The sequence below is a fragment of the Corapipo altera genome, unplaced genomic scaffold (genome assembly GCF_003945725.1).
Source record: "Corapipo altera isolate COAL_440 unplaced genomic scaffold, ASM394572v1 343, whole genome shotgun sequence".
Taxonomy (NCBI): Eukaryota; Metazoa; Chordata; class Aves; order Passeriformes; family Pipridae; genus Corapipo; species Corapipo altera.
In genome coordinates, this window is record NW_020884913.1 from 2,026,585 (window position 1) to 2,049,165 (window position 22,581).

The 22,581-nt window shown below is 39.0% G+C and overlaps 1 protein-coding gene across 4 annotated transcripts in view; it reads left to right on the plus strand.

Annotated features, from left to right (window-relative positions):
• PRKCA (protein kinase C alpha) overlaps positions 1-22,581 on the plus strand; it is a 145,752-nt gene that overhangs the window by 51,827 nt on the left and 71,344 nt on the right. For all 4 annotated transcript variants that reach the window (XR_003529567.1, XM_027654672.1, XM_027654673.1 and 1 more), the window contains exon 3: positions 5,202-5,284. Coding sequence is in view for 3 of the 4 variants with exons in the window: in XM_027654672.1 (XP_027510473.1) it covers positions 5,202-5,284 (83 nt within the window). In the remaining variant the exon portion in view is untranslated. The remainder of the gene's footprint in view (positions 1-5,201; positions 5,285-22,581) is intronic.

Below are 22,581 nucleotides of genomic sequence, written 5' to 3' on the forward strand. Positions count from 1 at the left end.
GTAATCTACAGCCTTGCTTATATTTAAGAGAAAAGGGGTTTTCATTATATCTGTACAAGTTATAATATGTTCAGAAAAGGAGAAAGGCAAGTATTGCTACATCCTATATCTTATATTGTTACTCTTCTTGTTCTGGAAATATTCCCTGTTGCTGAGTTTAATCTATTTCTAGTAAATGTATTTAAATATACTGCTTGTTTAAATAACAAATGGAGTTGGCATTTCATCGATTAGTCTATTTTGAGGAGGTAATACCCTATTTCTGTTCATTGTGATTGCTATATTTAATCTTAGCATGAACTAACACGTGCCATGTGACACATTCATTCATTGCTCGGTGGTGTGCAGGAAACACCAGCCAGGCAGTGATATGGGCCCCTGGGGGAAATTCTGTGGCCTCTCTGAAAATGCAAAGCATGTGAAACAGCAATACAACAATTACTCCCTGCTCTGAGCTCCCGTGGAGGCCCTGAAAGTCCTCTGAGAATAACACAGAGAGGATTTTGCCCTTCTTACACTTCTGTGGTAGCTCCTCAGTCCGGTCCTGAATCAATTCTTTTTTAAAACCCAAAAGCAGAAGCCCAACAACAAATATTGAGTGTACAGCCAGTTGTTTCCCTGTTGCTGCCAATGAGGCCTCTCTGGTTGCTTCCTTTGGAAGGATCAATACTTGAAACCTGGAAACAAATTATGTAGCAAAATCCATGTACCTGTTGTGGTTGGGCAGCTAAGAATGGCGTGACAGTTGAGCCACAGCTTCACAGGTCACAGAATCGAGTAGGTTGGAAAAGACCTCTGAGGTCATCGAGCCCACACAATTTTTACAGTGGTTAATACTTTATAAATTCATCATTTGAGTTGGGAGAATAGTCTTGAGCACCAGCACGTCACGATGTGGTTTGGTGGGAACGGTGGTGTTTGTTCAAAGGTTGAACTTGATTCTCTTGGTGATCTTTTCCAACCTTAATAATTCTACGGTTGCAAAAATGAGTCAAAGATGACTTGAGAAAAACCCTCACTTATTTCTCTGTAGTTGGTAACTGGCTGTTCAGTTTGACTCTGAGAAATATATATTCTCTCCACCCTTTGGGTTTGCACCTTAATTTGTCTTACTGATCACATGAATACTGTGGTGTAGTAGAGATATTCATGTCTAGTGGAAAGGCTCATCTAACCTGTTGTTTTTCTTCCGAAAGGGGGAGTATACAAGTGATTTTTAAAAAAAAAAAAAATCTGTTGACCATTTTTAATAATTCCCAAATGCATATGACTTTTGTCTTGATATTTTTCCTTGGAATGCTTGTGGTTATGGAACTCTTCAGAGACATGGCTAAATGATGTGTGGGTAACTGGGGCTCAGCAATGGCTTTTCTTCTTTATGGATCATCTAATAGAGGAGATTGCTTCTATTTCTCTTATTTATCATTGTAATATCTCATTTCTGTCTCATCCCTCCGTGTCATACATGAAAGCAACTCAAAACAGTATTTCTGGGCAGATGACTCTAACCCAACAATATATCACAATAACCTTTGCACATCACATAATTTAGAAAACAGCTGGAAATTTACAGCAGCCTTGTAACTCTAAGTGATGACAACACATATATATTATTAATAACAACCTGTTTTTCTCAGCATTGTGCCTGGACAGAACAGTGTTGAATAGCATGAATTGCCCTCCATTATGTACCATCAATCCTACAAGTCCTGTCGTGCATCTTCTGCTTGTTTGCTTTGAGAATGCACTGAGTGCTCCTTCCCACATTCTTCCTTGTTTTCCTGCTGTCCATTTAGCATTTTGTGCTCTCTGCAGCACTACTGGGAGAGTGGAGGGCAGGGAGCAGCCTGGTGGGTGCCACATGCCAGCAGAGAGCCAGCAGTTTGTCTGGTTTTGCAACACAAGGCCTGTTTTGTTCTCTCCATCCCTCCCTGGGCTGCAGGGAGAGGGTTTGTCTCCAGCAAGCCCAAAGGACTGAAGCTCACATCCATATAATATATATATATATATATGTATATACATTCACAGATTAAAATCATGCTGTCAAAGCATGAACAGACCTCAATAATTTTCTTTTTAATTTTAGCTGTCAGCCTCAAGATGCCACTTTGCTCTTGAGCTGCTCTGCACAGCCTGTGCCAGCTCCCTTCGACTGGGATCATGTTAAAATGTAAAGAAACACATTTCCTGGCAGTCTCTGCAAAGCAGTGCAATATAACCTTCATTACATGAAGATGGTGAACGTAATGTGACTTCTTAACAGCTGCAATAAAGTGATGTGAAGCTCTTTAACATCTTTTCAAAACAAGTAACTAGTGAGAGGTTATTTTTCATCTCTATTGCTAAAAAAAAATGACGTTATTTTAAGCAGATGACATTTTGTTTGCACTTATCTGAACTAAGTAAATCTTTACGTGAAACCTCCAGATCTGTGTTGCTTTGTGAAATAAAGAAAACTTGAAAAACTGCTGCTCAAATATACTCTAATGGCTGGATTTCAACATGAAAATTTGGATGTGAAATTTTATGTATGGAAATGACAGCTGCTAACAAGGGATTTCAGTTCACCCTTGTTCTTTCCCCTTTAGATTTTTGAGTCCATGAGAGTTGCCTATTCCATTGTTTATTTTTATGTCAAACTATTTGGTTCTCATTTGAGTATTCTCAGAAGATGAGAGAGAGCTGATGCATTCGGATCACTTACTAAGGAACTGAGTTCTTTGGAGATAAATAAGCCATTACAAATGGGAAATAAGGGGAAAAGAGTTTGTACAGCCTGTGTTCGGGTGCCCACGTTAATCAGTCTATTATTAGGATGAGCAGAAGTTCAGTTTTAAGAGCTCGGTAGTGAACATTGATAATCAAAGCCTTAGGAAGTGACTGGGTTTGAGGTGCAGCCCAAGGTCCAAAAGGACAAATCTCTCTGGTTTACTTATTTTGGCAGCTGAATTGTAATTTCATTTCATTTCCAAGGAAGTTAACAGCTAAAGTTCAGAGCCACGGAATGAGGCTGTGGAAAACAGTGGCACTGTTCTTCCTACGTATTTGTCTTGATGCTTATATGGAATTTAAAACAAGGTCAACGTTGTCTCTGGTTGAATGAGTTCCTTATCGTGCAGTGAGATGCTGCCAGCTCAGAGATAAGATGTGACTATGGTGTTTCATAAATCCTGCCCAAAAGAATTGCCCAAATATGCAGAGTTTCCATAACATACGTTGCTGAATAAAGGCAGAGTTGGAGTAGCCACTTTAAGGTCCTAATTTGAACAACAGGCTCTATTCTACAAGTTTTCTGGATGTTCCCATAGTATTTCTCAGAACTTTTGCATAAATTATCACATTATATTTTGCAACTGTATGATCACTGCATACAAAAGTAATTAGTTAACTCCTTTGTTTTCTGAAGGATATACCAAGATTATTTTTCCTGCATGTGATTTATTCCTGCAAACACAAATCACTCTATTGTCTTTGAGAGTGGAAGGTTTGGAACCAAAAACATCATTTGAAAGTAAAACATGTTTCAGCTGCAAGTAATATTAATGGTAATTGCCACTTAGTGATCTTCCAGTTGGTAGAAACAAACCATCAAAATGATAATTGTAGGATTCATTGGGATTTAGATTGATTAACAAACCAGACGACCGAGTGGGCAGCAGACACTGAGCCAGAACTCTGGCTCATGTCAAGTCGGCAGAGCTTATCTGGAATCAGTGGAGCAAAGCCCACTTCACTGCCTTTGCCCAAAGAATAAACATATGCCATGTCAGAAATAGAACAGTTGGAAACAATTGCTGCATGGGATACTGATGGAAAAGAGCTGGAGAGAGACAGAAGGGTGATTAGAGTTCTTTAAAGCTGGACGGGCGACTCGGGGATGTGAACGAGGCCGGCCTGGCATTAGGGTGGAATTGTGGTTGGACCCTGCAGTGACAGGCAGGGCACTTGAAACCATTTTTCTCAGCTCTTCATTAGGTGAAATCAAGTCATAGACATTTTAAGTGGGAAGGAGAACTGTTAAAGTTGCCTGGTGAAGTGAGCTCTTCAGAACAATTGAGATGATTTATTACGTTTTCCTCCCAAGTCGAGGAAATTCCGTGTTTGCAATTGTCAGTTAATTCAAGTCTATTTTATTCTTTAGAAGTGTCCTTTGAAATAATGTATTTTTAGATGTTGGAAATACAAAATTCAAAGTATACAGGGAATGCATTATCTGTAAAGAAACTGTGAATTACTTCTGCATCATTTCATTCTGCTCTCCTGACTCACTGCTTGATGCCACAGTGTTTAGTACCAGAGTTTCTCAGTCTCAAATCTCAATTGTTCTGTTTTGTTGAAATGTGGACCAGTTTTGAAATACCTGAACTAAACTTAACATTAAGAAAGAGCCCATGGTGAGGGTGAAAAGCTGAAATACTGACTTCTTAAAGTAAGCACACTCAAGCAAATTGTTCTTTTTATGTGGTTTGGAGGTACCTGTCTGGGACAACCTATAGCCTCAGTCCCATGGCATAGTTAAATTAAAATAAGCTTTTCTTATCTCAGAAAGAAAAAGTTCTTTGGGATCATTCATAAATATTAAATGGCATTCATGTTGCAATCAGGAACTCATTTTCTTTTCCCATTATCTCCTGCCATCCTGTGATATAAGAACACTCTGTTCTCTACAACAGGCTTCACTCAGAGCTTTGGTTCCTCACAGAAATAATTAACTAGTAAAGACATTGGATAGAGACCTTCACCAAGGCATTCAGGTGAAGAAATCCCACACCCAAGGATGGGTTTCATTCCAGCTTAACATTCCTGGATTCTGCCTGCTGCTCTTGCTGAGTGCACATTGACAGTCCCTGTGACAGGGATTTAGATTCAGGAAATGTGGCTTCACAGAATTGTCATCCCACACTATATTCAAACCCCGTGGGCTGCTTTAAACATTAAAAATGTATCATTGTATAGAGTCTTTTGTTTTTTAAATGTGCATGCTTATCTCCTCTTTAATTATAGTGTTTACTTGGTGTCTTGTATCTTACTTAACACGAGGCTCTGCTTTCTTTCGTTGACTTACAGGTGAAATACTTGACTAGAAGTTTTATTTCTTCAGTAATTATATTTATTAGAAAAGATTAAAAAAAACCAAAACAACACTACCAAACCTGTGCCATTCTAACTGTTGGTTTCCCTTTCTTTTTTCTTTTTACCAGTTTGCTGTTTTGTGGTTCATAAGAGGTGCCATGAGTTCGTTACCTTCTCTTGTCCTGGGGCTGACAAGGGGCCCGACACTGATGTGAGTACACGCATTTAATACATTGTTTTACACAGTTTGATGTTGTTATACCCACGAGACTAAATGACAAACAGCATCAATATGTTCTTTATGGCAGGTAATTGAGTGGTTTTTTTACGGTTCTGAGGCAAATATTTGTGGAGATCTATTTTTGATAAGAAAAGTAAGAATGAACGTGTGACCAGGAACGGTGTCCTCGGAACGTGACAACCCTGAGGTGTTTACCCAGGCATGAAGTCAGCATTTGATTTTGTTTGCTTTCTCTGGGGTGTATTTGATGTTAACAATTCCCAGGAAAGGCTCTGAGGCATTTTCTGAGCTTTCTTTGTATCCATCTTATCTCAAGGTGTATCTTCTGAGCTGTCTCTGGTCCTTGTCTCTCTGCACACAAGGATCTACAGCTCCAATTAAATGATAGTTTAATCTCGAGCCAGCTGGCTTATCTAAGTTTTTTTTAAGAATTATTGTCATGTTTGAGCCAGTCTGGCAGTCTGGATACACCCATTGCATCCTGCTCTGTCAGTACTTTTCTGTACATGTTGCATTTTTGGTCAACAACCAGTTCTTCCTTTCAACACCTCAGCCTACGTGGGGAGACACGTGTGCAGGACCTTGGTGTCACCTGCTGAAATAATAAACTCATCTTGTTTGTTCACAGAAAAATAACAATTTCTTTGGGTTTTATAAATTCCACTTTACAGTGAAGTAATTTAACATCTGCTTATGGGAACAATGCATTCCAAGTGTTCTTTGTCTGAAAGGCTCTGTTTTGTTTCTTATATTCATGCTCTAGATTGTAGGCTATTATCTGCTCTGATGAGATGCACCAGAAGACTTGTCTTGCTAGGTTTTAATGAGCTTCTCATGAATTGTTTCAATATTCCAGCCATGAGAGCAGCCAGCAATATATGGGCAGAAACCACAAGGGGTTTTGGAAAATTTCAGATATTTAAAAAGTTCTCTCATTTTTAAATTTAAATACAGAGACATGTCAAAGGACTGAGAAGAATTTTTAGAAGTTGAATTTTAAAGTATTTTACATGATGAAATTTGGGTGCATAAGAAAAGTGCTTAAGTTAGGAATGTAGTTACCTTGCTCAGGTTCTCCTGTTCTAGTTTTAACTTAGTGCTCAGTTGTGATTTAAGTTGTTAATTAAAGTTGCTGTTGATGAACAGTTTTAGTGGTGACACTCATGGGTAGCTCTGCTGTGTCTCTAATGAATGATTTGTCTCTTGAAAGAGTTCCTGATGGTTTTTATTTTTTCAAGATGAGTTCTTCAGGGTTTTCACCCACAGTTCAGAAATGAGAACACACATTTGTGTTTGTGTGTGAGACCATTTAATTTTATCGTGAATCTCTTCATGGTTATAGAATCTGTTCTGTGACAGGTTGTTAATAGTCTTTAATATTGCTGGTGCATTTCGTGATTTGGTTTTTGGCCTTGGTGATTAAATAAATCAGTCTAATGCCTTATTTTGGTATTTGGGTTACCAAATGATAATTTTCAATATTTACACAGAAGCAATAGCTGAAAAACACTTTGAAGATTAAAAGCAATCAGAAAATAAATATGTTTTATTGAAATTGTGCTACATTAGTGGGTCCTATTACACAAAGAGGATTGGAGAATGTTATACTTTAATTTACTGAAATGTTTGACTATAATGTCAACCCTTTTAAAATTCAGAAACTTATTCCTACCCCAATCACTGCAAGCTTTGTTCTGAAATGTAGTGTGCTATAAAGCTTATCATAATATTTAGCAGAGTTTTAAATATTAAAACATCCTTTCCTAAATTACTTCATGCAGGTGCACAATTAATTTGTGTACTCAAATTCTCCACTGGCTTTGCATGATGAAACCTTTCCATTTATTGTGAGAGTAATAGTTTCATTAATAAAATCAATTTTCCAGAGTAATAATTACATAATAATATTTATCTTGTATTAAGATATTGTTACATTATTGTGCTCTGTACTTTTTATATAAATGAGGCAATCCTTACAAATACATCATTGGAATAATTGTCAGTTAATTTATTGTCAGTTAAATTTATTTAATAATAATAGAATCACAGAATGGTTTGGGTTGGGAGGGACTTTAAAGATCACCTAATTCCACCCTCCTGCCATGGGCAGGAACACCTTCCACTAGCCCAGGTTGCTCCAAGCCCCGTCCAGCCTGGCCTTGGACACTCCCAGGGATGGGGCAGCCACAGCTTCTCTGGGCAACCTGTGCCAGGGCCTCCCCACCCTCCCAGGGACCAATTCCTTCTCAATATCCAATCTAAACCTGCCCTCCTTCAGTTCAAAACCATTCCCCTTGTCCTGGCACTCCATCCCTTGTAATAAGGAGAACCTGCAGCCTGGCAGGGAGGGGGGTGCCCCACCGTGGGTGACAGTCCAGGTTAGAATACAAAATATTTCCATATACAAAACATTTCCCACTCAGAAGCAAAACTGCCTTCAGCCCTCAGGGGAGGCATTTCTTGCAGGTGAGTGTTCCCAGCCACCCCTGCTGAGGCCTGAGTGATCTGGGACACGAGAGCAAGGATTCATCTCTGGATTTCTCTTGAGGGATGTGCCTCAGGGATGGGCAGAGGTTCATTAGTTGTCAGACTCCAAAGGGCAAAACCCCTGTAATTTTTAGGAACTCCCCTCTGATTTCCATGAAAGCTGAGTGTGTTCCTGTGGATGAAGGGTGAGATCAAAGTATATCTTTAAAATAATGCTCTTCTGAAAGAGAGAATTGAACTGCTTAAAAAAATAAATTGTGTGCAGAGAGATTTCTCTCGTGGAGTTGGTTTCAAAACTCTTGGTAACATTTTTTGGCTGCAGCAATCTCCTGCAGGAAGTGGAAGCTCCACTGGCGGTTCCAGCAAATTTTTTAAATATGTTTAAGGGTTGCAACAAAAATGATTTTTGAATTTCTGAATATTTAAATGCAGTCATTCAGGAAACAGGAGGGATTTCAGACTCCGCTATCCACAGACCTTGTCTTCCTTCCCAGCCCTTTTACATGCCAAACATTTCATACACTGACTCCTCAGCTGTATAAAAGCCCTGTGGTCTCTATCATGCCAAAAATGGTGGTGTACAAATACTGTCCCCTTGTGTAAAATTTTTACTTCCTACAGCATTCTGTTGTTGTGAAAGAGGGAATAAATTATTTTTATTACCTGAAAATTGCATGCTTTAATATAGGTGAGCATAAAAGAGGAAAGCTTAAAATGAACTTCTTTTTGCTTTCTTCAGACTCACCGAAATGTGAGGTTGAAATGTCCGTGTTTGTGCCAAAAGGGAAATAATACTTGGAATAAAGTGGTCATCCTCGAGTAGCATTGAAATGATGGTGTCTGGGGAACAATATCCTGTTTCAGTGAAATAGGAATTCACACAATCAAGAAACGTTACATTTCCTTAATGCTTGGCAGGGTGCGAGCTCCGGTGTCTCAGCAAAACAGCAGCTCAGGAAGTTGTTTTCCTGCTATCTAATGGCTCTCTGGGGTTGGAATAGAAATTATTCATCTCCTTTTTTGTGGTGATGCTGCTGAGGACAATTTAACAGCTCCTGCTGCTGGTGTCCTTCGAAGTCACAGGAAGGATCACCACCAGTTCAGATCCTTGCTTTTGGAAGACACTTGGTGTCCATAAAACTATTTTAGACCATCAATGAAATACTTTAGAACTTGAGTAAATTAGTGAAAAAAACGTAAGAGCAGCCTCAAAAGTCGACTGGTGCTGTAAGAAGCTTTAAGACATGTTTAGTGTTAAGGAATAACTAGGCAAGTTTCTTTCAAAAAGGATGTTTTAAAATGGAGAGTTAAATATTTGTTAATGGAATGCAGTGACCAGGAGGTGTCTTTGAATTGCTTGTAATATATTAAAATGTTTCTAATTCCATGCTACATATAATTAAAAAACAAAACAGAAGACCACCAGTAATTTAGAATAGTGTTTGACTGTATTATACTTTTCAGTACAAGATTATAAGACTTGGTGTGCCCAAGAACTCAAGAGATCGTGGCCTCTGGATCAGCACTATTTACCTTTCAGGTTATAATAATAGAGAATCCAAAGAAGGTTTATGAGCAAAATACATAGAAATTAAAAAGTGAAAATATTCTTAATGAGAGCAAGCGAGTGTTCAGTCAAAGGATATGAACTCTGACTGTGCTTAGTGAGTTCTTAGTATTTTAAGGACCTGGGAGGGAATGAATTGGGAAGCTCCAGATGTGTGCTGACGCAAAATGAACCAGCAAAGCCCTCTCATCCCATTTGCAGGGTAAGTGACCTCATGGATGTCAGAGGTGACAGATATGGAAAAGATTTTCAAGTCTATAAGCCTCTTGATACCGAAATTATTTGGGAGCTTTATTATCTTAAGCACATTGGGAGGTTCAGTCTAAATTTGAACAACTGTGAGGTTCTGTGGGATGCTGCAGCAGTTGGGTGTTTTCATCAGTGGGTTGGATATTGAGATGATGCAGCTCTAGAGTACAATATTTCAGGGTTTTTTCATGTATTAAGCTACAATGTATTAGAATAAATTAAAAAAAAAATCACAATTCAGAGGGGAACAAAATAAATGATGTGAACTGGTGGTGAAGGTTGTGGTGCAGGAGAAACTGGAGCAGGTCTTTTAGGGAGTCATAAACTCACTGCTGGCCAGCAGTGCCCCAACCATACAAAGATTAGGATTTTCCTGCAAGGATATGTTAGAAATTAGTATTCCATTTTTCAGCAGGCTGGTTTATGCAGAATTCTGCAGCTCTTCATTCAGAATTTGGAAAAGAACTAAAATGTTAAAGGCCTTTAAAACATGACTTTGAATATTTTCCTTGTCTCTTAAGCTCTAACCAGGTCTTGAACAGGCAGCTTGTGGCAAGGGAGAATTAACTCCATGACAGTGAAGATTTCTAGCTATGTGATGGGGAGCTGCTGCAATGAGTTACCAAAGGAAGAAATTAGGATTTTTGTGTTGGGGTTTCTCCATGCAGTGCTGCAGATATTGCCTGTGCTCTCTGAGGGCTGGGGGGAGATGTGACACGAGCCCTGGGAGGCTCCACCTCGCTTTTCATTTGATGGTTTCTGCAGTTTTAGGGTTGGGAGGAGAAAGACTGACCCTCCAAATTTCAGATGCTGGGGGAGCAGTGGGAAATGTTAATTTGTAAATGATAACCTACATTGTGACAGCAGTGGGCTTGGGTTTGGCCTCAGGCTTGGAGCAGTGCTGATACTCACATTTACTGCAGTATTACACTCTCATTTATAGCCATGGCTGGGAGACAAACGATTTGAAGGATCACCTCTGTGCTAAGCAGGAATAAATGAATATAATTAGACTGACCTGAAGGGTTTAGTTGCCTTGACCAGATTTCTTTCTCTGTTCAGTTCCAGGTAATGCTGAAATCTTTCTTTTTTTTTTTTTTCCTAATTTTTTTTCCCCACTTGCCTTTAATCCTGCTCCCAGATTATGTTTACATGTAGGAGGCTGGTTTCAGAGTGAAAAAAAAAAGTTGCTTTATTGGTCTAGAGAATTTAAAAAAAAAAAAAGCAAACCCCAAACCAAATTCATGGAAAGAAAAGGCAGTAACTGGAAGCACAGTATTAAGACTTACTGTAGGACTAGTTAAAAAGGGATTTTAATCAGAAAGCTTTGCAGTCTTTTCCCAAGGATAATGAAATGCAGCAGCAGGGCTTGCTGATTTGCTTTTAACCCTTTGGTTGTTTTTATTATGAAAAGCAACTCTTGTCAATGTTGGACATCATGAGAGACAGAGCAACAACAAACATAATTTAGTAAAATATTACAGAATCGTTTAGGTTGGAAAATACTTTAAGGATCATCAATTCCAACCATATGCCAGTAAGGTTTAGGAGTTTTTTTAATTGCTAATCTGAATTTTGAATAATAGGCAATCTTTTCCCAGAAATCTTTTCTTTTTAATGAAAATAAAAACCTTCTCACTTCATCACAAAAGATACACAAAGGCAGGAAGGACTGGCAAGATACAGTTCACTGCTTGCCAGATTAACAGAAATGTTCTCTTGAAAAGAAGCTTCTATGAATTTTTGGAAGTGATTCTTAAACAGCTCTGATGCAATAAATTTTCGAGTTTTCATTGTACACCCCAAACAACAAAAATATAAAACCCTCTCTATTTACAAATTGAGATATCAACTCAATGTGTTTGTGTGTCTGAGTTTTCTAATTATGAAAATTATTAATCACATTGACTGTGTTTGCAATAGGCATTATTAGATGGAGGCAGTAGGTAATATTCTTATTATAAAACATCTATGATGCAAACATACCCTTGTCAAAATATGCTATTCCTTACTATATTACTGCTCCCCTTTCCCCAAAAGTTAGTCCTAGGCTGCCAAAATCAACGAGATCACGGTCAGTGCAGCAAGTTTACAGAGAAATAAAGGTTTCATGCTCGTGGTCACCATATGTCACCCTCTCCACCTTCTGTTCCTGCCTGGTTGCCAGGCACTGCCAGTGCTTGGGAATGAGCTCCTCACCTGCCATGGATGCTCAGTGCCCATGCCCAGCTTGTTTCCTGATCCCCCCATTCCTCCAGGGATGCTTGGACTGCTCTTCCCTGCCTGCACAGGGCTCTTCATGGCACTGCTCCCCCAAATGCCTTCTTTTAAGGAGCTGGAAGCAGCTTCACGGGTTACTTGAAAGCAGCTCTTGTACTGGAATGTGTTTGCATTTATCATCTCCTGGGAGAACATTTGTACCTCCTATTCCTAAATTAAAGCACAGATTCCTTTTTATTGCAGCTGAAATGGCTTTTAGCTACGGTGAATGAACCTCAGTAAAAACAGAATTAAATTATGGAGGAGTAGGTTCATGAACTTTTATAAGTACTTGTAATTCCCACCCTTTCCCTTTGCCCTGTAATGCAGTCTCCAAATGGCTCTCTGTCCATCTGCAGAAGGTGCATGGAAAAATTTTCACTGCAGTCTTGAAAGGAGCTGAGTGAATGCTCTCCTTGCACACCCACAGGTAGGAAACCCGTGGTGGGTGGCTGCCCACACACAGCATGGGACTCTTGTTCAGCCCTTGAGTTTTTCAGTTCATGGGCTTGGTACCTGAGGCACCAGGTGTGGAGTTTTAACTGGTGTTTTGTTGTAGTTTCTGAGCTTTGAAAGTTCACAGCTTTTCAAATCTTTTTCTTATAAATAATCTATTTTTTATTTTCCCAATCCAGAACAGCACAAATGCAGAATAACATAAAAGTTAGACTTTATATTTTTATTTTCTAGGCATTTGCTCTACAATATACACTGAAACATAGGTGATCCTGGTAAGAGTTAATCACTGAGCAGAGTTCTGCTGAGAGTTAGGAGATGTATATAAATGATGAACCTAAAAATATCTGTGATTTTCATAAGTTAGCACTGCAGAACAATTAGGCAGTGGTACTATAAAAGGAGAACTCTCAGCAAAGTTATTCCCAGCAGTAAAAAGAAATCTTTCCATAGGGATCCAGTTTTAGTGGCAGTAACTCCAATGGCTGCAGCAACTTCTGGGTGCTGATTTCACCACCAAAACTCTTCCTGATTCCCCAAATTGAAGCTGACATTGTTCCAACAGCCTTTACTTTCCAGTTGTTAGGAGTATATTGAGTTGGGCAGTTTAAGTTGAATTCAATTATTTCCTTGTCAGCTTATATTTACCCTTGGCAAAAATCCCTTGTGTCAATCTTTATAATCTGTGTGTAAATGTGATGACATGATATTGAGGTTTGGAGGGGGGAGAATGCTTAAGAATTACTAATAATCTGCTTTGTTACATGAGATACCACGTGCAAAATGTACCATGGACATTTCTATCAGGCTCCACCCCCACAATCACGTGGCTTTTAAAATTAAAAAGTGATTATGGCACACTGAACTTATTAGCTGGAAGAGATACCAACAGTCACCGACCACTGAGAGAACCTTGCAGGATGCTGGTTGTTTTTAGCACTGTCTGTTTGTTGAGGTGGCGGTTCTGAGGCCAAAATTAGATGAGATCTTAATTTGGAATAAAAGGCGTGGGCTAATTTGCAAAGCTCTGTAAATTCCATATGCCACAAATAATTCTGGTGTGTCACCAGAGATGCACCTATCCCTGAATTCCTGGGGGCTCTGTCCTTGAGGTGCCAGGACAAGTTTTCCCATCACTGCTGAGTTAAACTGGTGTAGCCTCAGGTTTTTGATATAAATCCCACAACTCCAAGGAACACCTCAGGGGGTGGGGAGAAAAGAACAACTTGTACTTAGAGGAGAGAGCAAGTTTCTTTCATCCAGGTTTTTTTGACCCTGGAACAGAGTGATGAAAGAGAGAGAGGAAAAGCAAGAAGTGGAGGTGGAACCACATCCTGACTGGGAAGGGAGCAGCTGCCATCCTTGGCCATTTGAGCTCCATTTGTCTGGTCCTGGAAGAGTTTTGTTTCATTCTTGGCTCTGCTCTTCGTTTATTTTCACTGTCCATTATTGGGGTTAAAGTCTGAAGATATCCAAATAGTTCACAGATTTTTCTTCGGCCTTTGGAAAAGATAGGATTTGCCTTCAAGTAACCAGTGGTCTCAGGGAACATGAATTAGGTGTTGTCCTTGGCACAAAATATTCTCTCGTTTTATAATTGATTTTTATATCAGCCTAATGAAACCTGGTGCAAAGAGATTTTAAACCAGTGGTGAAAAACAAAATCCTGATGCTTCTGTTGAAGTAACACTATGACAATCATGTTTCCTTCCATAATTTGAGTTTTGCTGTTCCCTTGCAAATCAATTAACTGTAGCATGGCCTGGGTAGTTAATGAAACTCAGTCCTTAAAGTACCAGTGATCACTGACTGAGCTTCTAAAGTAAAAGTAAAATCATATCATGTATTCTGGTAATGAGAACTTAACAGATAGAAGAGTTAGAGATTGATTTATTCAGCTTCCCCTTTGTCCCCATGAGAAGGGTACCTGCTGAACTGAGGCAGGAAAGAAATGTCTGTGTTGGGGGAACCATTGTAATCTGTAACAAAGCACCTTCGGGTCTGTTCCTATGGCAACAGGAGCATCAGACCAGCAGAGAATGACCCGAAAGGAGATAAAAGCCTCTGTAAAAATAGTTATAAGAAGTGTCTGCATAGCTCTGGCTACTTTTCTTTCTTTTTTTTAGAAAGAAAAAGTCCAAAACTTTGAGTTTTTTGAAACCTGGTTATTACAGTAGCTATTTAGGTTGGACCTTGTTGGTGCTGAAGGACTCATCATGTTAATCTTGTTCTACTGAGTGAAATTTAGTTCTGAATTTTGAAATTTAGTGAAGGCAATGCTCTGGTTTGTTATTATCAGCTGCAATAGGAGTTGAAATCCTCTGGTGTGGACTCTTGGCATCCTCTGCTGATCTGCCAGGAGCTCCCAAATGGCTCTGGCTCTGAAAGGGTGCAGGAGGAAGGAAAATGCTTTGGGAGAAGCAGAAGCATAAAATATAGAAGGACAGTAAAAGAAAAAAAAAAAAAAACCAAACCAGAAGAAATGAAAGCAGTCCTGTAACTTTTAGGAGAAATGTATAATCCCTCAGAGTCTTGTTTAACATCTGCTACTTGTCTCTTTGTGTGCCAAGAGCGTGATTGGACCATTCACGAAAATAAAAAGAACTCTGCAATCAACAGACTTTGTTCAATATTCCTGCACAAAGGGGATTTGCCATGGATAATATGAAAGACTTGGGTCAAACACAAATGAGTTTATATTTAACATGCCTTGATTAGAAACTGCCACACAGAGGTAAAATTAAGAGAAATAGAAGCACACATCCTTGCTTTTCTTTTTGAAAGTTGCTGGAAGCACATTTAAATAGAGAATAGAGGGGTAGAAAATGTTCTGGTCTCCCATTCCAGACTAATCCTTTGCTCTTCTGCGAGAAGGTACAGCTGTTTACTGGTCTTACAAGCTCAAATCAAATCAAAGTGTTTCCTAGTGCTTTGTATTTGGCAACAATAAACCCCTGGGGTCAAATGAGGAGACTGAACATAGACCTGAACTACTCCAGGCACCTTCTCAAGGAGGTTCTATATCCAAATCAAGTCACTTTAGTGACATAATAGTCCAGAAATGGCTACTCTAATAAAAGTTAATTTTCAAGTAGTTCTAAAATAAATGAGGAAAACAGTGCCATTTGAATTTTTTTCCCACTTTTGCTGTCATTGCACTGCATTTTATTTTCCAGTCTCTCTGCTCTTGTCACAGAGTCCATTTACTCAGGTTCATTACTGACTGTTTTGCCAATACTGTTGGGATACACTCCAAGAATTTGGGTTATTAGTCACAGCAATAAAAGACCAATGCATCTTAATCGATGGAGAATTTCAAAAATGAAACATTTCCTGAAGGTGGGGTTCAAGAGGATCACATCTAAAAATCAAGTTCCTCCTCATGAGCAGCGATTTTTTTTTAGTCTTCTGACACTGTCACCCATGAAGATGAGATTTATTTTTTTTAATTAAGGCCTTTTGGCAAAATTTGCCCTACCCTAAAGGGGGTATGGAATTCCTCATCCATACACCCAGAGACATGAACACACAGATATTGTTCATTTTCCATTTAGTGCTTGTGTTCCCCAGCAGAGTCAACAAGAGCTGCAAGTAGGCACTTGGTGCTTTTGAAAATTAGGTTAATAAATCACAAACACCTCATGTGGGAGTGTGGGAGGGTGTTCTGTGCTGTTTAAAATGTAAGATATGTGCTGTCTGCACAGAGGCTTTCTCTCATGCAGTTGCATGTCTATTTGTGCATAAACTTCACCATATATCTAAATGTATTTATGGTACATACGTGTTTAAAAAGCATCACAGGTCCACTAATACCTGGGTGGAAAAAAACCTCAGGACTGCAATTTATGTGGCTGAGCATCCCAGTTTTAAGAAAACACTTGTTTGTCAAGGGAAAGCTCAGTATAAATGTGAGCTGCTCTGAACTGAACAGTCTGGAAGGTTTTTGTAAAATGGGCTGAATGCAAAGTACTGCCTTGGAAATCCGGACAGCAAAGAGAAATTCAGGAAAAGGTCTTGGAAACAGTGGGTTTCCAGGCATTTCCAACATTAGTACAAAATTTGCATCTAAGTCAGTGGGAGTCTTCAGTGCTTAATGAACTGTGCTTGATTTACAAATTTGGTATTTAAACTGTTTCTTTAACACAAGAATAAAGAGTATGTAAGATTTACAACTGCAATAAAAACAAGAAAGATGCAAAATACACTGTGCTGCACCTATTCCGTGCAGAGCACTCAGGGAAATGTGGATTGTACAGAAATGCTCAGGGCATCTCCTCCAAATATCCGGGCAGAAAATGGCTTTGGCTGTGGTGGTGATGGCACAAACTGCTGCAGAAAGGCTGGTGAATGGTGCCTGTAAATTCAGATAAAAAATTCATAGTTCATTTAGTAGGAAATGGAATAGGAGATGATGCTGCAGTTTGGGGTGTGCTCCTGCAGTCCTTGGGATTTAGGAAGCTCAAATAGCCACGATAAGGAGAAATTTCTACTGCAGGTGATGTCTGTGGCAGAACTGTGGGTGACTGCTGGGATCTGCTGCAGGAAATGTGCCCATAATCACCATCTATTTTGCCTGAAATACAGAGTTACACAGTCACCCCATCTTTTTTTTATAAGCTTTGCAGCTTTTATATATATTTTATTCATTGTGGTTAAGAGATGGAGGTGTAAATAAGGCCAGTATTTATGTTCCAAAAACTTACTGGAATAACAATATAAAAAAGTAGAGTAGGGAAAAAATGCTTGAAATTAATTTCTCCAATATTCTCAACCTAGTGCAAAATCATCTGAGTATAGTCAGTTTTAAAAAGTCTGTTAATGCTGTTCTGACTTAAAAGATGATGACTTAAAGGTGAAGTCTGTCAATAAAGGGAGAAAACGAATAGCTAGTAGTTGAAAAACAAAGGAAAAAAATGAATTATGTCCTTGCTAATGATACTCCCTAATTAGATCTCCCTAATGGATGGGTAGAATAATCTATTTAATTGTAACTATAGTTTGTGATAGATTACTGTGCCTTATTGTATTATGTCTCTGTAATGAAAGAACCAGCATTACTTTTGTAATAAATAAATTTTTCTCAGAATGTATTTTTCAATTTTCCCAATTTACTTATCATGCATATACCAGCTTGTGAAGTTTTTCCTTATTCTTCCTGATGGGACTGATCTTTTGATCATTTGGTAGAAAGAGATATTGCCCCAATTTCTCAGTTATGCAGCAAAGGTTTTGGCTTTGTGCATTTTCAAGTCTGTGCTTCTATTTAATGATTTCTCCTTGACTGGCATGCCTTATGTTGAGATGTTCTTTATCTACAGCCTAATTAAACGAAATCATATATCATCTGTGTCTAGTTCAATTAAACTGAATTGGACAGATTGACCTCCTTAGTACTCTCCAAAGCACGTTATTAGTCTGTACAGTCCCTTCAAGATTTAGCTAGTTACCTCCTGAGACAGCACTTGCTGGCTGCTTGAAAAAAGTTAGGGAAAAAAATGCCAGCATTTGTGGAAATGAAATAAAAATGTCCATCTTTCCATTTAAAATAAAATTTCAATCTGAAGAAAATGGTAGAACCCCCGTGAAGGTCCCTCAGGTGGAAAGGAGCAACCAAACCGTGGTACGAGCAGTGGTGGACACAATTCTTTAATGGGCAATTTATACTCAGCTTTTACTCTTTTAGGTCTTTGCTTTGAGGTTTTCCTGGTTTGTGTTTTTTTTTCCTAAGTAGTGTTAATGTTCTTCTTCCACAGCTGTGCTTTCCCTTCCTCCCTTTCCATGGGGCTCCCCCAGAGTTTCTACCCCAACCCTTCTCCCATCCCTGGGTGTCACTTTGACGTGGTTTACCCAATTTAAAGATGATGGACATCATCTTCTCTGCTGCTGCTGTTTTTCTGATGCTCAGAAGTTTGTCCTCAGAGCTCTTTGGGCAGGTGGGGGGTCTCTTGTATCAGGTGTGAAAGGACCACCTGCCTGCAAACAATAAGCAAGGGTGCTCTCCCTACAGACAGGATATTTTTCTTGGCCATCAGGTGTGTTGCAGATGTATCATGACTTGCAAATGCTCCATCCTTAATGCTTAAAATGGTGTGAAAAACCTGGAAGCACTTAAGTATTTCCCAGGTAACTTTCCTAATGACAATTCACAGGGCTGAATTGTTCCATTACATCTGGGCTTTAGGTGGTGTCTTAAGTTTTAGACCTGTTTGAGACATTTCTGGGCATCTCTTCTTGATTAGACAGAAGAAGATAAAACCAGTAAAGCCTGGGGACTTCTGACAGGTTTGGAAGTCATGTCCTGCCTTCTCTGGCATTGACAGTGAGATGTAAGAGTTCTTTTCTTCTCTGTGTAAGTTGAACTAGGATTTTTGATTCTTCTGCTGTGATTAAAAGGATTTCCCTTGACTGGGCATGGATATTTTCCTGAAGTCCACTTCAGGGTTTGTTTGCTCTCTTTAATTAGGTTTTTAACACAATCATTTAACCTCACCCTCCTGAGCCCCAATTCTCATCTCATCCTGAATGACAGATCAGGAACTCATTTTTAATACAAACCCACCATTTTTCCCTTCTCTGTGCCTGCAGATGGTGTTTCATTTCTTGCTGGAAGTGCTCTCTGCAGAAGATGCTGCCAAAGTATCTTCATTAACTGGCTGGCAGAAGTTTTGAGCAGTTGACCACCTTTCCTTCAGATGATAAAATCATTTTGTCTGGCAAATCTTTTAGATTTTTCAGTGGCCTTCAGAGTCCCTTTTCATCTCTCCTTGGAAGAGTGAGAACTGCAACGTGCTACAGGTCTTGTCAACAGGAAAGAATTTCCTGAGATTCTCATAATAATATTCATAGTTCATGCAGGAGAGCGAGGTAAAAGTAGAAAAGACCATGAAATTTTATATTCTTCAGATGGATTTGTTGTAAATGACTGTTCATCAGACTTAAATAACTGTCATTCTGAAGCAAACATCTCTTTAAGAGCATGGTTGAGGCTTTGTGACTGTCCTGCTTTCCTTTGGGTTTTCCTTTGGGATATTCACAGCCCTGACCTTGTATGAACTTGCTGGATCCAGAATATCCTCCGTGATTATATCCTGAGATGCTGAGACTGTACAATAGTATTCCACAATTTCTTTAAAACTTATTTTAATGACCTTTTTGAAGAAATTGAATTATTCTGCAGAAACGAAAAATTCTTTTTGTTTGCGAAGGGAACAACAGAGAAGAAAATCAGTAATTTTTGTTTGGGTTATTTGGGTGATTCAGTGAAGGCTGAGGGAGCATCTGTTAAGCAACTTAAAATTTGAGACTTAGCTACAAAATTCTGTAATAAAGAGGAAAACTTAATTCCATTATAAATATATAAGATGGACATTTACTAAAGCTTAATGTCACTGTGCATAAATTGAGTTTGAATTCATTAAGAACTTAGAAACAATCATCAAGTCAGTGATGAAACATTAGGAAATGCAAAAGCAGCCTTTTAATATTAGCCCAGGTTTTACTGAGCTTGCACTCAAATGAGTCCTGTTTTGACCTACAGTGACCTGGAGACAATTCCCAGTCTCCTGACCTCAAATCCATCCTATTCCCCCACTTGCACAGCTCTCTGTAGCTCTCTTTGCCCTCACAGAGCACCGTGAAAATAAAAGGTCTTTGCTTCTCATCTTCAGGAAATGGTTACGTGCATAACATTTTCCATTTGGAGATTGGGAGGGCAAGTTTTCTAATCAAGAAGAAACTCAATCCCTTCCTTTACAAGGGCTCCATTTGGGTTATTAAAGTGAGATTTTTCGGGCATTTATTTTAAGACCGTGTGAGAAGATTGTAACTCTGAAAGATATTGAATATTTGAAATGAGTGTTCTAAGAACTCCTGAATTCTCAAAGGACAGATTAATAGCTTCAAGCTAAAATATTTCAAAATAAAAAAAAAAAAAGTTATATTCCAATGAGTTTCTTGCCTCCTTAAAATAACCCAGCTGTGAAACTGGAAGTATGTGGTACTAAGTGTTCTTTGTTCAGAGTTTAAAAATAATTGAAAACCCCAGGGATCTGGGAGCAGATGTCTGCTTCAGGAATCATAAAGTCCCAACAAAGGGAGGGTCTCATTGTCAGCACACTGATTCCAGATTCGTGTGGCACCCGTTTATTGACAGAAAAGTTCCTTCTTCTGCTGGTTAGAGCTTAGTTTTCAGGGATCAGGGGGTTGTTGGTGGTTTTTATAACGTGTTCTCTGCTCCAGCCTGATCCGGTGTTCTCAGACAGGTCATGGAATGGTTTGGTTTGGAAAGGACATGCTTTGCTGGGGTGGGAATGGAGGGTTTCCCATGGGAGCAGAGGAGATGTCCCCTGCCTGGGGTGATGGATCCAGGGAACATTGGTTTGCTGACTGAGGATGTGTTGGATTTGCTATTGGCTTGGTGGGCACTGGGAGTGGTCATTGCCTCATGTGATGTTGGTCTTTGGGAGCCTGATCCAAGCCCACATTCCCTGGATGTGTTGTCTATATCCTGTAGCACAATGTAAAGAGCTTAATAACCTTCCTTCTGTGCCCCTTGTTGTGACATCTCCGATTTTCTGCTTAATTTTCCTGTCTCTTACTTCTGTTCTTTGTTCCTCTGTCATATTTTCCCCCCAAACAATCACATCACGTTTGGTGTCTCCAGGCAGATCTGCCCCTCTTTGAACTGAGGAGTTCCCTCTCCAATCAGTGCTGCCATTTGATCCTGCAGTTTCCAAAACAAATTGCCATTTTCTTGGGTTGACTCCTTATTTTAAACTCTCCATTTCATGATGCTCTGGGGATGGGGGGTGAACTGGTAATATTTGAACACAAATATGTGGTTTATCAAGGTTTATAGAAAGCTTTAGGGTAAGGATTTCTGTTTCTTTTTCATTAGCACCAGACTAATTAATACTTCCCTGTAGTGTTTTTCATCCTCAGCTTTTGCCATTGTTCATTTTTTAACCTGCAGTTTATGTAAAGTCAGTTATAATTGTATACATTATTCCCTGGAGAGGAGGTTTTTAAATGTGTAATCTTAGTTTAGAAGCATTCAGCATTCATATTTTGGGCATTATTTCAATCTGTGCATTCAACATTTCTTTATTTAACAGAGAAAACTTTGATTTAAAGAAGTATTTGCCTGATTCACAGTGTCTCTGATTAGACAGACATGAAAATGTTATTCTGTTGGGTTTAATATAGTTTCTTAGTACAGACTTGAGGCAGGCTGAAAATAAACTATTATTTAATTGTGTTAAATTAAAGATATATAATTTTTTGAGAGGAGAAAAAAAACCCCTGTTTTTTAAACTCTTCCTAATTTAGGCCTTCAAATATATTCTATATGATCCTGTTAAAAGAAGTCCCACAAAGTTCCATATTTTAGAAGACACCAGAGCATACCTGTGCTGCTGAGTGAGTGTTGGGGTTGAAACCTCCTGCTCACTGCCAGATTGAAAAAATATAAATGTTCAGGTCAATAAGAAGGTTGAATTGCATCTGGAGCAGAAGTCATACCTTAATAGTATATATATTGACAGAGCAGCTGGTAGTTAAAGGAAAAATGATTGGCTAAAGTCCCATGTGCAGTTTTAAATCTGTGCTTTATTCACCTCTGTCCCCATCCATAGATCAGGAGCACAGACAGTGAGATCCAGCTGAAACCCTGCCTGGAGATGGAGTAACCATGTCAAATATAATATGAAAAAACAATTCTCAGCTCTGGGACTTTAAGTTAATATTTCTCCATCATAAGAACTGCTTGAATTTTACTTATGGAGTGCTTGGGAATTGTTCTTTAGGCAGGGATTGGTTGGATGAGATTTCAGATATTTTTTTCTTGTATATAATGCAGTGTCCTACAAAAAGTAATAAGGAGAGAGGAGAAAATCTGACTTGTGATATCTGTATTTAGTCTGTGAAATAAGTGGCTCAGTGGTGGTAGTTGCACAGATAAATGTCATATTTAATCCAACCTGTTGTAATTCTTTTTCTCTTAGTCATAGACAGGTCCTGGTTCACTGATAGGGGACAGTTCCACAATGTAAAAATCTCTGGACAATAGTTCAGTGCCTTCCAAATGAAATTGTTTTGTTATGGATTTTAAAAAAAAGAAGGTGGGAGAGCTTTATTTTGAGCTTTTTTGATTTATTTTTGAGCTTCTAGAACAGTGATTAATTGCAAAATCTTCCAGAAAAACCCCTGGGTGTGCCAGTGTAGGTTCTGCCCTGGGAATGTGACGTGGCCT